Raw genomic sequence first — 15,168 nt, 5'->3', positions numbered from 1 at the left:
GCTGGGTGGCTGGAGAGAAGCGGATGCTGACTGGTTGCCCAGCTCTGACGGCAACGCTGCACCCAGCACAGTGCAGAAGTAAAGGTGGCAATACTATACCATGCCATCCTTATTTCTGCAGTAAAGGTGGCAATACTATACCATGCCACCCTTATTTCTGCAGCTGTCTTCAGAGCTGGACTCCCAACCAGCACCCGCAGAGCTTCCTGAAGTTCCTTGAGGTGGGTCTGACCCGTCCCCAGTGGAAGCCCCTGCAGTCTGGCCAGGAGCAACAGCAGGAACCCGGCGTATGGTAGGAGCCTTTGGCCAGGGTGCCCCCAGCCCTGCCCCTCCCCGGTTCTGGGCCCAGCACCCCAGCTGTGTATGTCTTGGGGGGGGGATGACCACAGAAACACTCCCCACCCTCCGACCACAGTACCCTGGGTGGTCACCCACATTGCCCACCTATAAGGTTGGCCCTGCCCCTCCCAAAATTGAGGATCCCCCTATATCATGCCACCCTCACTTCTGTGCTGCTGCTGGCAGTGGTACTGCCTTCAGAGCTGGGCGACCAGCCAGCAGCCACTGCTCTCCAGCCACCCAGCTCTGAAGGCAGTGCCGCCACCAACACAGCACAGAAGTGAGGGTGGCAATACTGTGACTCCCTACAATAGCTTTGTCCCCCCTCCCCCCTGCAATCCACTTTTTGGATTGGGACCCGTGGTTACGACACTGTGAAATTTCAGATTTAACTGTCTGAAACCATGAAATTTATGATTTTTAAAATCCTATGACTGAAATTGACCTGAATTTGGTAAGCCCCTAGATATGATGCACGACTACCATCTAGTGCAGCTCATGTGATCTCTTCTGGAGAACAGATGTTTTTACTTAGAACTGTGCAAGAAACAGAGCCTCTGGAGACAACAATGAAATGGCTTCCCACAGGGCAGTGTGCGAGCACCAACCCTCAACATATATATCAAAGACCAGCCCATACAGAGCGACATGAGGAGTTTCATATACGTCTATGATCTATGCATCACGTCACAGGAGAAGGACTTTGCCACTGCTGAGAACAGATTGTCATGTGCATTGAGCAACCTCTCAGCTTATTACAATAAGAACCAGGTTCGCACCAACCAGACCAAGACAGAGGTGATGGTTTTTTACCTATGCCATTGAGAAGCCAAGCAGAAACTAAACATCACTTGGGATGGGATCCCACTGGCTAATCACCCAAACCCTGTCTATGTGGGGGTGACATTGAACACAACACTTTTCTTCAAAGCACATGTAGAAAAGATGGAAGGGAAAGTTAGTGCCCACAACAACATCCTCTGAAAGTTGGTCACCTCAAAGTGGGGAGCTAATCCAGCTACTTTGCGAACCACTGCTATTACCATTTGCTACTCTACAGCAGAGTATACATGTCCACTGTGTGAACAATCTGTCTACACTAAGAAACTAGACCTTGTTCTAAATGACAGTTGTCATGTAATAACTGGAATTCTAAAGCCAACACCGAAGGATAGCCTGTACTTACTGGCTGGCATTACACCACCTGATATCAGGAGGAAGGTAGCAAGCCAAAGGCAAAGATCATGACAGATGGCAAGGCACGGTTGAGGTTATGGAATAAAAGACTACGTGAAGTCGGACACACTGAAACAGATCTGAAACCCCAGGAGAATCTTCCCAGAGGGGCCAATAAACACTGGTCAATGTGGCGATGCCTGAACCACCTGCGTATGCAAACTGGTGGATCAAAGACTATCATGATCAAATGGGGCTAACTCTAATGACAGGAATATATGTGAGTGCAGTGAATTGCAGATCATGGAGGACCTGCTCATTTGCTGACTCCTTGGGGAGACCTGTACGAAGGAGGACCTTGCTGCAGTGACAGAAAGAGCCATTGCTTGTGCGTAATTCTGGAAAAAACCTCTAGTTTGTGACAAGGACACGAGAAGAAGACTGTGGTGGATTTCTTTGGTATTTTCCTTCCTCAACTATGTTAAATTTAGTTACATTATGATTGCTATTACTGAGCAGTTCAGCTATATTCACCTCTTGGACCAGATCCTGTGCTTCACTTAGGATTAACTCAAGAATTGTCTCTCCCATTATGGGTTCTAGGACTAGCTGCTCCATGGAACAGTCACATTCATGGTGTCTAGAAATTTTATTTCTGCATTCCACCATGAGATGTACCCAGTCAATATGCGAATCGCTGAAATCCCCCATTATTACTGGGTTTTTCTGGTTTTGTAGCCTCTCTAATCTCCCTGAGCATTTCACAATGACTATCAGCATCTTGGTCAGGTGCTTGGTAGTATATTCCTATTGCTATACTCTTATTATTCAAGCACAGAAATTCTATCCATGGAGATTCTGTGGTACAGTTTGGTTCATTTAAGATTTTTACTATATTTGACTCTGTTTTCTTTCACATACAGTGCCATACCCCCACAAGCATAACCTACTCTGTCATTCCTACGTATTTTGTATCCTGGTATTATCGTTTCCCATCGATTATCATTGTTCTGTCAGGGGACTGGTTGTAGGCGGTCAGGCCTAGTGCTCAGAGCAGGAGTCAGGCCGAGTGATTGGAGTCCAAATACCAGAGCCAAAGGTTGAGAGAGTTGGAGTCAGGAATCAGAGCCGAGAGTCGGAACCGGATTACCAGGGGCCAGGGAAGGCAGGAACAGGGTTGGTTCTGAGGCAGGAGAAAGGCTAGGACAGGACTAGAACAAGACTGAGTGCAGGGCAGGATCTGGACTGGAGCCATGGAGGAGTAAAGCAGGAGCAGGGATTGTCAAGAGACAGCTGGGAGGCAGAGAGTCCGTGGGCATGTGCATTGAGCAGCCAGCCAGCTACCGCTGCTGCTGAGCTTAAGAAGTGACCCGCTGATTTCCTCAGCCAAATCAGGCAGGGTGGTCCATCAGACAGCCTAGCTGACTCACTAGGATGTCAGGAGTACCAAGCAGGTGCAGCTGTATGGCCTTACTCCTGACACGTTCCACCAAGTTTCTGTAATGCCTGATATAGCAATATCCTGATTTCACAGCAGGCCCTCAAGCTCACCCATCTTAGTATTTAGACTCCTAGCATTTGTATACAAGCAGTTAGTTCAAATTTGTCCATATTTAGTTGTCTGCCTTCATGTGACGTACTTGAATGGGACTCTTTTTTATTTGACTGTTTCTCTTCAGTTCCTACCTGTAATTTATCAACTTCTATCGCTTCCTCTTTACTAGGATATAGAGCACCCCCTTTTTAATAAATCTTCCCCTGACATCTCTGTCCAAGCCATCTAAAAAACAGCAGCAGAACAAACAAATAAGTCCTCAGTAACATCCTAAGTGAGCTGGTTGTACATCTCCTTAAAGGACACAACAGTTCTTGCACTAAATGACTTTGCACTAAATGCATCTTTTCATTTATATTACTCCTTAAACACTTCTTCCATGAAGTCTTCCAACAGTAACCCATCCAGGAAATAAAGTCATCACAGTGTGAGTGGACTTTTAATGGATCAGCTAGTGCACAAGGTGTCCACACTGTATTGTGTGTCCACTTTAATATATAAACTCCTTGGGGCTGGGAGCATCTTTTCCACTCTGTCAGCACAGTGCAGAGCATGCCAATGATGGTGATGATCAATAGATAATAAATATTATTTAACTATTCCTCTTCTGGTGAGGCCCACAAAGAGAGAAGAAATTCAAGTAATGAGAGAGAAAAATAAAAATACTGTAATAGAAGAATCTCAAGATGTGCCCATAACAAACCCACATAGCCATATAGTATTTTAACTATTTTCTTTCCTATTGCCCTCCTCCACATAGCAATCCCCATTGTTTGCTACTCCCATTCTTTGTCACATGTCCAAAATTAGATTATAAACTCCTTGGGGCAGAGGATGCGTTCTAGTAGTTCTGTTGAGTGCCCACTACATTCTGAGCGTTATTGAATTAATCAGGAACTGAAATCCAGAAGCACTAATTTCCAGATTGTAGAACTGACCAACAGTGGTTCCTATTAGCAATTCATATTAAGGGTGATAGTTGATATGTCTGAATATTGTTCAAGCATTTTCCTTCTCTCTGATGCTGTGCAATTCTTGTCATACTTTTGAACTTATTGATTCCATTTCTAAAGTCTTCTTCAGTAGTTTAACTCAAGTGTAGAAACAGCACATGTATCCAGGTCTCCATTACCTGGGGTAGGTAGAGTAGGTGTTTAGATTCTTGTCTCTTCTTTTTTGGGCATCCAACAATTCCTTTTCCATGTAAACTGAGACCTTTCCTCCTACACGATAACTCCTCTTTCCTGTTTAAAAAATGGGTTTCCTTGTTATCTTTTCACTTCCTATTAGATTCATGCCTGTATAATTTAGGGATTGTACTTCAACTGATGGTTATTGTCTTTTTATGTGTTACAAATGTGAGAATGCTTGCAGTCCCAAGAGAGCTCACAGTCTCCCAGCCCAGAACTAATTTGCAATAGAAAGTCAACATATTATAAAATATTTCTCTTTTCAGTTTTATCTTGAGAATCGAATTTTTCCTAGGCAATTAACAGATGGAACAAACGAACACATTATGTTTTCTCTTGCAATTCATGGATGCATGTGAACCATATATAAAAAGAAAAAAAATACCTAAAATGACACAATACTGTCCAAATCCTGTGAGGTGCTGAGTACTGTCAGCTCTCATTGCAGTCAGTTACAGTTAAGGGTGCTCAATACCTGGCAGGATCAGACCCTTAAAATGTAAGAAAACGATACTTAAAGTCCACTGCATACTAATGTATTATACACAACAACTTTCTTCCTTCCTTTGTATATAGTAGACATGGATCCAGATCAGATGACCGGTTCCAATCACCTTGGAAAATGGGGAAGTTCATATCTATATCTGACCTTTGCAGTTTGGGCCGATAACTAACATAAATTAAATGAATGTTTAATATTTGCATATTTTCCGCTCTTTTTTCCCCTCAGGGGAAATGCCTCATAGTCAAAAATAAAGTCCCAGAGTTGCTGCAACAGCGTCATGTTCTCTAAATACAGTTTCTCCCTTCACATATTTTCCACACTATAGTCCCAATTTCTCCTCTCCACACTAAAAATACTTTCTATAACTCTTATCTATAGTACCACAATCCTCCTGTGAGTTGCAAGCATTAGATCCAATAATCTGATTGATTTCTTCGGGTTTGTGTTTTCATTTTGACAAAGAGCCTACAAAAAGGTGGACATGTGTACAGTGACGCACAGGGAAGCAGTGCCAGAAAGCTGTGTGAGTAAGCAGGGTCAAAGGACTGTCCAGTGATACATACAGGGGAGACATAAGTGCACTGGGAAGTGCATGAGAGACAATGGATTGATGGGCAGTAATGCAGGAATAAGCAGTGAACTCGTTAGGATTATACCCAGTGAATATCAAACAAACCCCTGAAGTTCCTGGGGCTGCTGCCTGGAACCAGCTCCACATTCTCTATTGCCCTAGTGTCTCTGGGGCCACTGTTCAGGCCAAACCTGCTATTCACTATTATCCCAAATCCCCAGGGCCATTGCCCAGACCAAGCCCCACATTCTCCATTAGCCTTAAACACCCGAGGCCAGATGAAGGCCCATATTTTCCTACAAACAGTGGCTTACTGTTTTGAATATAAACCTCACTCTTGTTAAGATCGGCAGCACCCACTTTTGTGGCGCTGACGTTTGAATGGCGCCCGTTGACAAGGACACATAGCACACAGGTTAAAAAAAATAAAATAAAAAAAAAAGCATTATTGCTACAAAGGTGTTTATTAGCAAGGTAAAAGTTACAAAGAAGGTTTGTGAGCAGCACCAGTGTTTTCGCCCTCCCCCACCAGAGGCAGACATTACAGAGAAAAGGAAGCCTCCCTAGAGAGCAGGAACAGTCAATCACTTCCCCAACAGATACAGCAGAAAAGCAAACAGTTCCATTGACACAAAAAGCAGGTGAGCACCACAGTGCAGCTAACCTAACCGAATCCTCCTAGCAAACGTGGCAAAAGCCAAAGCAAAAACACAACTGACCTGAGTGCATGTAAAGCAAGCCAGGAATACTGTACCAGGCCTGCTGCAGCAATGCCGAGGATCTGCCTAGGAGAGAGAGAAAATAAAATAAAAAACCATAACAAACAGCAAGAGAGATCCCCAGTCAGCAGAGATTTTAACAGCCGCATGACAGACAGGCAGCATTTTGTCAGCAAGGCAACAACCGGCCGGATGATGACATTTGCAGCAACACAGGAGAGCGAGAGAGATCTAAAAAGCTCTTTTCCCTTGTTCAGAATTTCCACTGTGACTTGATCAATTGCATCCTTTCCTTGTTCACGTCTAACTGGCACAAAGGATCCCACATTTGTGCTGTTTACTGCATTCAAAGAGGGGAAATGAGGCTTTTGCCAGAGAGAAAAAACCCCATTACCTCCCTACAATCGGCCATTACAGGAAGAAGCAAAGGAGAGTTTTACGACAGCTCCCAGCATTCTTACTGCCTACAACTCCCATACTGCACACGCTCAACTCCACTGTTAACCCTTTTGTTACACTCAGACAACTTTGTGCCACCAAAGCTACACTAAGAAAAGGAGTACTTGTATACTTTCCTCCTCTGCCACAATGTATAGCCAGCAGCTAACATATGGTACAATAACAACAAACATTATGTTAGCTTTCTCCACTCCAACACATACACATAACAGGACTCCTTGATCATTTTAGTGGAAAAGGCTATTTTAAGATTTTTCAGAACAATAACAGATCTGCAAATGCAGTCATCAAATGTTTATTATGAATTGCACATTCAAGTTTAGTCTTTTTCTAACTAGCTAATTTTCTTGCAGATTTCTACATTTCTGCAGTACAGAGTTGCTGGTCACTATTATTATTATTATTTATTTTGCCTTTTCTCTGTAACTTAGAAAAACCAGATGAAAGATCTCCTCCTACCTACCTGCATTTTTCTACATTTCAAAAGACAAATTCTAATAGATACATTAACAGAAAAATATCCTTATAACCCAAAAAGCCTTTTGTGACAAAACTAGTAAAAGGTACTATATTTTTCCGCAATGAAACTGATGGGAAACTCTGTCATACTGTCATGTTTCTCTCTGTCTTTTTCTCTGTCTCTCTCTCTATATATCACATATATGCATTCAAGATATGTATCACTAACACTTGTAGCAGTTTTTCAGCTCCTTCTGTTTTAAAATGAGCAACAAACTATGTGTATACGCATCATCTATTGAAAATTGAAAAATAAACCACAAGACTAGAACCGGTTAATAAAATAACTAATTGGGGGGGGGGGGGTGGAAATGTTAATTCATGAAATAGATCCTTACAACAAGAATTCCTGGATTTTAATTAAAATCAGATTTAAAAAAATCCCTGTTTACTTTCTATAAATATGGTTTATTTGAAATAATTTTAAAAAGAACATTGTGCAGCAAATGCAAGTCAAATGGTTCTAATTTGTAGTGCTACAAACTGTAACATGCTCAGACGTGTAACTGCCTGACAGACTACACAGAAATCTGGTTTATGCTCCAATCTCTGAAACAAATGCAAATATCTAAAAGCAGTCTGCTATTTCTCCAAAATTAAAATCCCAGGTAAAACATACTGACTGCCAGATTTTTTCATACAAACACTTCACTTTCAAAAATAAATCACTACAAATTTATTATTTATTTTAAACCATAAACAATACAGATGAAAGAAGCATATGGATGTTTTCTTTTCTTTTTTTTTTTAAATCCATCAATAATAAACACACATGTACTCTCCTAAAAAGTTTAATTTCAAACATCTTCTTTCAAACCTAAATCAGTATATCAGCGAACAGCTTTAACCAAGGAAAACACAACAGGAAAAACATTTCTCCATGATACCATTTTCCAGACATACGCTTTATGTTTTTAAAGACAATTCACATCCACGCCATTCCAAATGGCATGAATACAATTATTTAGAATTTATTCCTCACTATAGCAATTTTTAGTTTGGTATATTTTTCAGATTTTTTATGGAAAACACAATCAATTAATAGCTATCTTTGCGTAGCTACACTGTTACCTCTTTTTGCACATCTTCTGTCTTTTACATGACCGTAAGCATTTTATAAGCATTTTACATATACACATTAAAGTAACGAGAAGGATAACATGCAACAAGAAAGGCTCAAAAACAAATTGGAAGTGTAAATGACCTTCTCCCATATTCCAGACGTACCTACAAAATCCCTGCTCACTGGTATGGGATTATATGTTCCATAATTAGGGTGGCCTTTTTATATTTTGTACTCTTTTAACCTCCCAAATTTATAGGTTTTAAAAATTGGCATGTTAAAAGGGCTTTATTTAAGGATTTCAATTAAAATAGTGTTATGTTTTGTCATATTACCATAATCCCTCTTTTAAAATCACTTAGAATTTCAGTATAACCTAATTAAGTAATTTTAAGTAAGTCTTAACCCAAATACATAGATCTAATAAAAATGTGTTCTGCAAACAGGGAAAATGGACTCCTGAAAGGGATTCTTCAGGTATGAAGAAAGATATTAAAACATTTGTCTCCCCACAAACTTTGAAATATTAACTGTTTTACAGTACCTACGTTTAAAACCCTAATTATTGATAAGAAAACCAATTTTATCAGAGGCCGAGCATACCATTTCATCGCAACTGTATTTATTTATTTATTTTACATTAAGCAGCATCCTTTCTTTTTCCCTTGCAGAGAGAGATGGAGTCTGGGGGAAGAAAAAATGCTGCAAAACCCTAACTACCTATCTCAATGTATTATTTGTTTCAAAACTCTCGTAAGAACAATTTCTACTGCTTTCAGATATTGTATATTTTACCAGTGATGATATTTTTGTTTGGATTTTGCCTTTTAAAAGGCTTCAGAATAACATGATGGATTTTATAGATTTCTAATAATTTTAAATCTTTTTTTTTTAATGCCACAAATTCTCAATTTTGGTAAATGAAATGTACTTTATGCATGTGTCTACATTATCAGAGTGGAATAAATTGTCCAAAATAGAAAGATCAAGTGAACTACTGTAATACAATAGAACGTCTAACATATGAACACAACTCCTCTCCCTGATATTAATGTTATATGATATGATTATCAAAACCAGAAAATAGGTCATGAATATAGAGTCCTCCCTGATAAAGAGGCTTTCTTATTGATAAATTTGGCCTCAAGGAACCGCATTTTACCCAAAATCATCCGGTCTAGCGCTTTATGTTACTCACAAACTCCTGGTTAATTTTAATTAACTGGGCTGTTTTTAAGACAAAGATCTTTCCTTCCAGTTTACCTAAACAGACTATTTTAAAATGTTTAGCACATCAAATGTATTTGTCAATATCGGAAAATTACAGAGATTTGGGAAGAACTAATTTTTTAATCTTTTTTCTAACCTAACCACAAAAGAAGAATGCATCTTTCACCAGGAATTTATTTTGTATTCCAATGTGTTCTGGGCTTGAACACACACAGTTTTAAAGTATTAAGCCATCTTCCTATAACCATATATTATTCACATGCTTTTACAGGGAAATCCAGTACGATGCTACCTTCCTTGCTGCTTTTGTGTAACTGATCAGACGTCTGAAGTAGTTCATATTAATTTGTCTGCTTTGCAGCATTTTAACATCCCCCCACCCCACACACACACACAAATTTTTGGATTTCTATGAAATGTCACCGGTAAACTGCAAAATCAGAAAGGCCATAGGGTCAGGTATTATTTAACCCACACAGAAATGCTATTTTCTCTCCATGTAAAAACCTATCAGTAACAAGCAGTACCTTACAGGAGAACTGGTGCTCACCTCCCTTGGCTGGTCTTCATTATGTCCAGAACAGGAGCTTTTCCACATTCCCTATAAAATAAGAGAGAACAGGGTGAAATTAATGGGTGTCCAGCCCCTTTTGGGATAGTCAATAAAATTCATTCAAGTTATCTGGCCTTCGTGAGGTCTCATATTTCTTGTCCTGAAAAGCATTTTTAAAGCCATGATTACATTTTAATTAAGGCCGTGAAAGAATGGTTCTGATAAGTCTGATGCAAATTTTAAATATTATCTCCATACCTGTGCAAGAGAAGTTCCACAACTCCTGAACCTGTTTAGGCATATGTGGAGGCCTGTACATTTCTGCATGCAACACTTCATCTGCATCATTAACTTCACACATCACGCCATCCCTTTATCTTAAAAAAGAAAATTTCTATTTATTTTAAATGCATTTCAAAATAATATTGGCAACTTGTGATTTCTTTGTAGAGAGGGAGGTGTGGGATATTTCCTTCCACTGCAACCTTTCCTTTCCCTGTTCTAACCCTTGAACAACTTCCCAGACAGGTAGTGTATTGTCCCCTTTCCTTTCTCTGTTTTTCTGTGATTTCCATTCATATATTACGATGTACAATTTGTCCCAGCCTATAGCTTTGAGACGTTTGCGTACCTCTCTCGCCAGCAAGGAAGTTCGCAACTAAAATCACCAGTTATGCACTATTTTCATGCTTTATTTTTATTTATTTATTTAGCATTCAACATTTTAAAACAAACAGGAAAGGAAAAGTATTTAAGCCAGTGTGTATGCAATCTACAGTGCACTAAAGTTCTCAAATGACCCAATTTCAGGATATCATTTTACAAACCTAAGTAAGTCACAATTTAAAATCAAATAAACATAGGATGTAAGATTTACAGCTAGACTTAATTTTTTTTAAATCACTTCTTCCATCTTTCAATGTTTTATTATCTCTCAGCCTATGTGGGTGACTGTCTTTTCATTTACATTTTCCTTTCCCATACTTCAAGGATCCTGAAAGACTGATATGCTTTATTTCATAGGTATTGGCCAATGCAAACTAAGGAAACATTTGGAACAAATGTTAACAAACCTAAACCATTTTCTCCCCTGCCACACACACACCGTTTCCGCCTCTGCATTTGATATTTGACCATTTTTTTGTATATATGTCTCCTCCTGATCCTATTAGGCCAAACAGGAAGAATTGAGTGTCTCTCCACCATTTGCTACAGTATCTCTCCTTTTTGGATTTGACAGCTAAAATGCCCTCTACCACCTACTTCACATGTTATTGTCAAGGTAAATATTTTTCTTCTCTAGCTACCTGTTGATTATAAGAACCCATATCCTTCTGGCACAAGGTAAATCCTTTCCTGATCTAGTACTTTCTCTTACCACGGTTCTGATTTGAATGGCTGGGGAGCTTGTGGTGCAAGGCAGGAAAGGGAAAACGGGGTGACATCAAGAGATGTCTTAAGAACATAAGAAAATATGTTTATTAACATATTAATATGTAATATTAACATCACAGACAATATGCTGTTCATTATTTAACCTAATGTTTTAAGGACAAACTACTATTGTTGGGAAGACGGGGAGGGGAGGAATATGTTACCGGGATCACTAATTACACTTTTTAAATTACTTAAAGCAAAGAGGATTTACAAAATCAGATTTTCTTTTCACCATTACCTGCTTAAGATTTACTTGGTTAGCATTTTAAACATCTGGGAGTGTGAAAGTAGCCTGTTGGTTTCGCTTTAGCTGCTAGTCAGTTTCACTTTTTTGCACTGGCCATAAAGTTTTTATTTTGGGGGTTCAACAATACTGCAGGGGAATATTTCAATATTAAAATGAGCCAATCCATTTAAATGTGAACAAAACATTGCAAAAACATTTCCATCCATAATATAGGACCCCCATAACTTTGGGGCTAAAGTAATCGACTGCATCCCTGGAAAGTGATGTTTTGGCTTTCACATATACTTCAATCTCTGGCCTGCTCCTTTGCCCATAGAAGTCAATAGGAATTGTGCCATAAACTTCACTGGCAGCAGCATCAGGTCTCTACATCTATTATATTCAGCAAAATAATTCCACATGCAAACTAACCACCTGCTCATAAAACTTAATGCTCAGCTGAACTTGTTTTCCTTTTCAAAACATAAGAGTTCCTATATTTCCCTTTTCATGCACTTTTAACTGATAAATGCCTCCCTGACATTGCCCGTGTGAAATTAGAGCATGTCTATCCCCTATGGTTTGTGATGGGGGAAAACATTACATCTCACTTCTACCAACTATGAAGAGCTAATTCTTGTGCTTGTGCCAGCCACATGCTATATGTGACTGTCGAACAGATATAGAAACATTATTGTCTTTCACCAGGATGTTGTTTACCTACATTTCCCAAATCATATACGTAATCCTCAACTCTTCAGGATCAACCTTAATTTTTTCAGAAACTGAGATTATCAAATGCAGAAAAAACATTGTTTTTTATTTATATTTTCAAAATATATCTTTCTTTCCTTTTTGCTGGTTGTTCTTCCCTTTTTACCTGTTTATGGTGTAGGCCCCCAAAACACATTGGTAAACACACATATGCATATATATGAAAATCCAATTAAAATCTTCCCTCAGCTACCTAGACTGTGCAATTTATATCTGTGTAGGTACAGGGGTTGCTGTACCACACTGAGAGTTAATGGAAAAGATTCAGGTTCTTATAGGTACCATACAGCATAAACCTATTCATGCTTCCTTTTGACAAAGCCAATGTCCCACAAGCATATTCAGAGGCTGTCATTAGCCAGTTATGTTAATTATCGTCCTATTTGCACATCTAATGCTCATAAAAGCTTCAGTATGCACCCCCTGTGGGAGGATCTGAATCTTGGTTTTATTTATTATATTATTTACATTTCCTAATATTAAAGATGTATGAAAATGGAGAATTACATTTTGAACACCCCCCTCCCCACCAGCTCACAGACACTCACTCTATTTGTATTATAGCAGACACAGGTACAACACTCTATTGGCTTTTATTATCACCTCACACATCTAGAGACGAACAGCTTCCCCAGATTGCTTTTGTTTTTTCTGCCTCCTCCCCCAACTCCCCAGTCAGATATTTTGTGCATTTTTAGGTCATAATTCAGCAAAGTATGTAAGCATGTGCCTAACTTTAAGCATGTAAATTGACCCATGCTAACTTGGTAAATCTGCCTTGCAATGGAACACAGTTATAATGAACTGGGATCAAGTGAAAGGGTTTTTGATGAAGCATAATCAAAGTACCAAATTATTTCACATTACAACATGCACATTGCAATTCTGAGTATACTCACATGCCTCTTATGCAATGAAATTCAGCTTTTGCAGAGGCCCTGTTCAAGGTATATCCATCATATAAGTCCTCCTTAAATCCTCAAAACTCTGTAAAAGTGGAACTTAAATGGTGCCTAGTCCTTATGCTGGCCCTCCGCACCTTGCACATCTAGTGGTGAATTTCACTTACTGTGATGTTGTTCGGTAAAGAAGACTTTGTTATAAGAAAGTTCCGTTGTGTTTACAGTTGGCAGCAGAATCCCTGAATTTTGTTAAGTTTCTGTATACACAATAAAACTTGTCTTAAACAACCACTCAGAAAACCAGCAATTATTAATCACCTAGCTGTGAGTTTTTAACAGACAGGGAAATGATTACAGGAAAATGCATGAGGATACTAAAATGGTTGCTTAAAACAAAGCTTTTAATATCTTAGATCTGCTTCTAACTGCAACTTTTACAGTACTACCAGACATTAATTTTCTATCTGGCACATTCTATCCTGTGTTTTTACCAGCTGGCTCTTTTTATATAAATATATAATATAAATGTTTATATTAAATTAAGTAATTTGATCATTTTAAGCTTGATGAACATTCCTTACCTTCACATACTAAAAATAGAGGCTTCCTAACAACTCTCATCAGTGGACTAATCCATTCTAAATGTCATATGTGGGGGGTGGTAGAAGGGGTTCTGAAACAAGACCTTCCCACTTTTAAACATATTTTATATTTCTACAAACTCCTAAAAGTAAGTAGAAGAGAACACTTTTTAAGCTGGCTTGCATTGCTATATCAGAGGCCTCACGAGGACTTTGGAACATGGAGCTGATAATGTCTCCTCAAGGTCGCAAATGTTCTGAAACCATCTCATGGCCACTGCTCCAACACTGTGAGAGGTTAGCACACTTGGGGCTGGCCCTCCAGCCCTTCCTGGTCAAGAATAGTACTACTGACTTATTTGTTTTGTAAGGTGTCATGCACATTTCTGGTGCTGTATAATAAAGAGATAAATAACAATAATACTATTCCCATTATACAGGTAGGGTAACTGGGGCACAGGGATGTGGAGAAGTCAAACAGCTAGTGTGTGGTATAATTGGGAATACAATCTGGGTTTGTTGATGCCCAGCTTCATGTTTGATCCTTAAGCAAGGATCACATCCCTAGACCAATGGCCAAATGCATTTAATAAATAATGGCAAGCACAACAGTGGGAGATTATAAATATAGGCTGCTTGCACATGTGTAAGGGGAGGGAGCAACTCAAATCACTATGGGGGTCTCCACTATCTCTTGAAACTCAGTGCCAACATCCTACCCTACTGCCTATTCTGAGATATATTATATGCACAGGAACTGAGACATGTGCAGTTGACACACAACATACTGAATACATACATGCACTAGTGCCTAAGATTCTCCTCCAGTAGGTCAGCCCCTAATGCAAGCAACCACTGTAAAATAGCCCCTAAGATTTCCAGTACAATCTTGTTCAACCTTTACTTAAAGACAAGCCTCTACCAAGATACGTTAATCTCTTGGGCAGGTAGCTAAGACAGTTTTCATTGTAAAAATAAAATGTTGGTTCAGACATTATAACACTATTTCTTTAAAGTAAACACACCAGCATGGAGGCTTCTTTCACAGTGACGTCTTTTTTAAATTTCCCCTCCCAGAACAGTTTCACTCTAAATGGGAAGTGACTATAACCAGAACTGTTGGTGAGAAAGACAAGCTTTTGAGCTTACACAGAGTTCTTCAGTTCTGGGAGTTAGTTTCCCAGAAGAACTCTGTGTAGCTCAAAAGTGTGTCTCTCTCACTAACAGAAGTTGGTCCAATAAAATATATTTCCTCATCCACTTTGTCTCCCTAATATTCTGGGACCAACACGGCTACACCTACACTGCATATAACCAGAATTGTCATTACATTGCCATGAAATTATGTAGGACTTTCACAACTTCACTA

General features: G+C 39.3%; 1 protein-coding gene across 1 annotated transcript in view; it reads right to left on the bottom strand.

The window, feature by feature from the left end:
* Positions 1–6,480, bottom strand: part of HSD17B12 (hydroxysteroid 17-beta dehydrogenase 12) — a 191,582-nt gene extending 185,102 nt beyond the window's left edge. The window contains exons 1-2 of the mRNA XM_043548218.1: positions 6,450–6,480; positions 6,056–6,121 (exon numbers count right to left, since the gene is read on the bottom strand). Coding sequence (XP_043404153.1) covers positions 6,056–6,065 — 10 coding nt within the window. The 5' untranslated portion in view covers positions 6,066–6,121; positions 6,450–6,480. The remainder of the gene's footprint in view (positions 1–6,055; positions 6,122–6,449) is intronic.
* Positions 6,481–15,168: the final 8,688 nt, after the last annotated feature.

Source organism: Chelonia mydas, chromosome 6 (assembly GCF_015237465.2).
Source record: "Chelonia mydas isolate rCheMyd1 chromosome 6, rCheMyd1.pri.v2, whole genome shotgun sequence".
NCBI lineage: Eukaryota > Metazoa > Chordata > Testudines > Cheloniidae > Chelonia > Chelonia mydas.
Note: the sequence above shows the minus strand (reverse complement) of the source record. Positions and strands in the feature narration are given on the sequence as shown.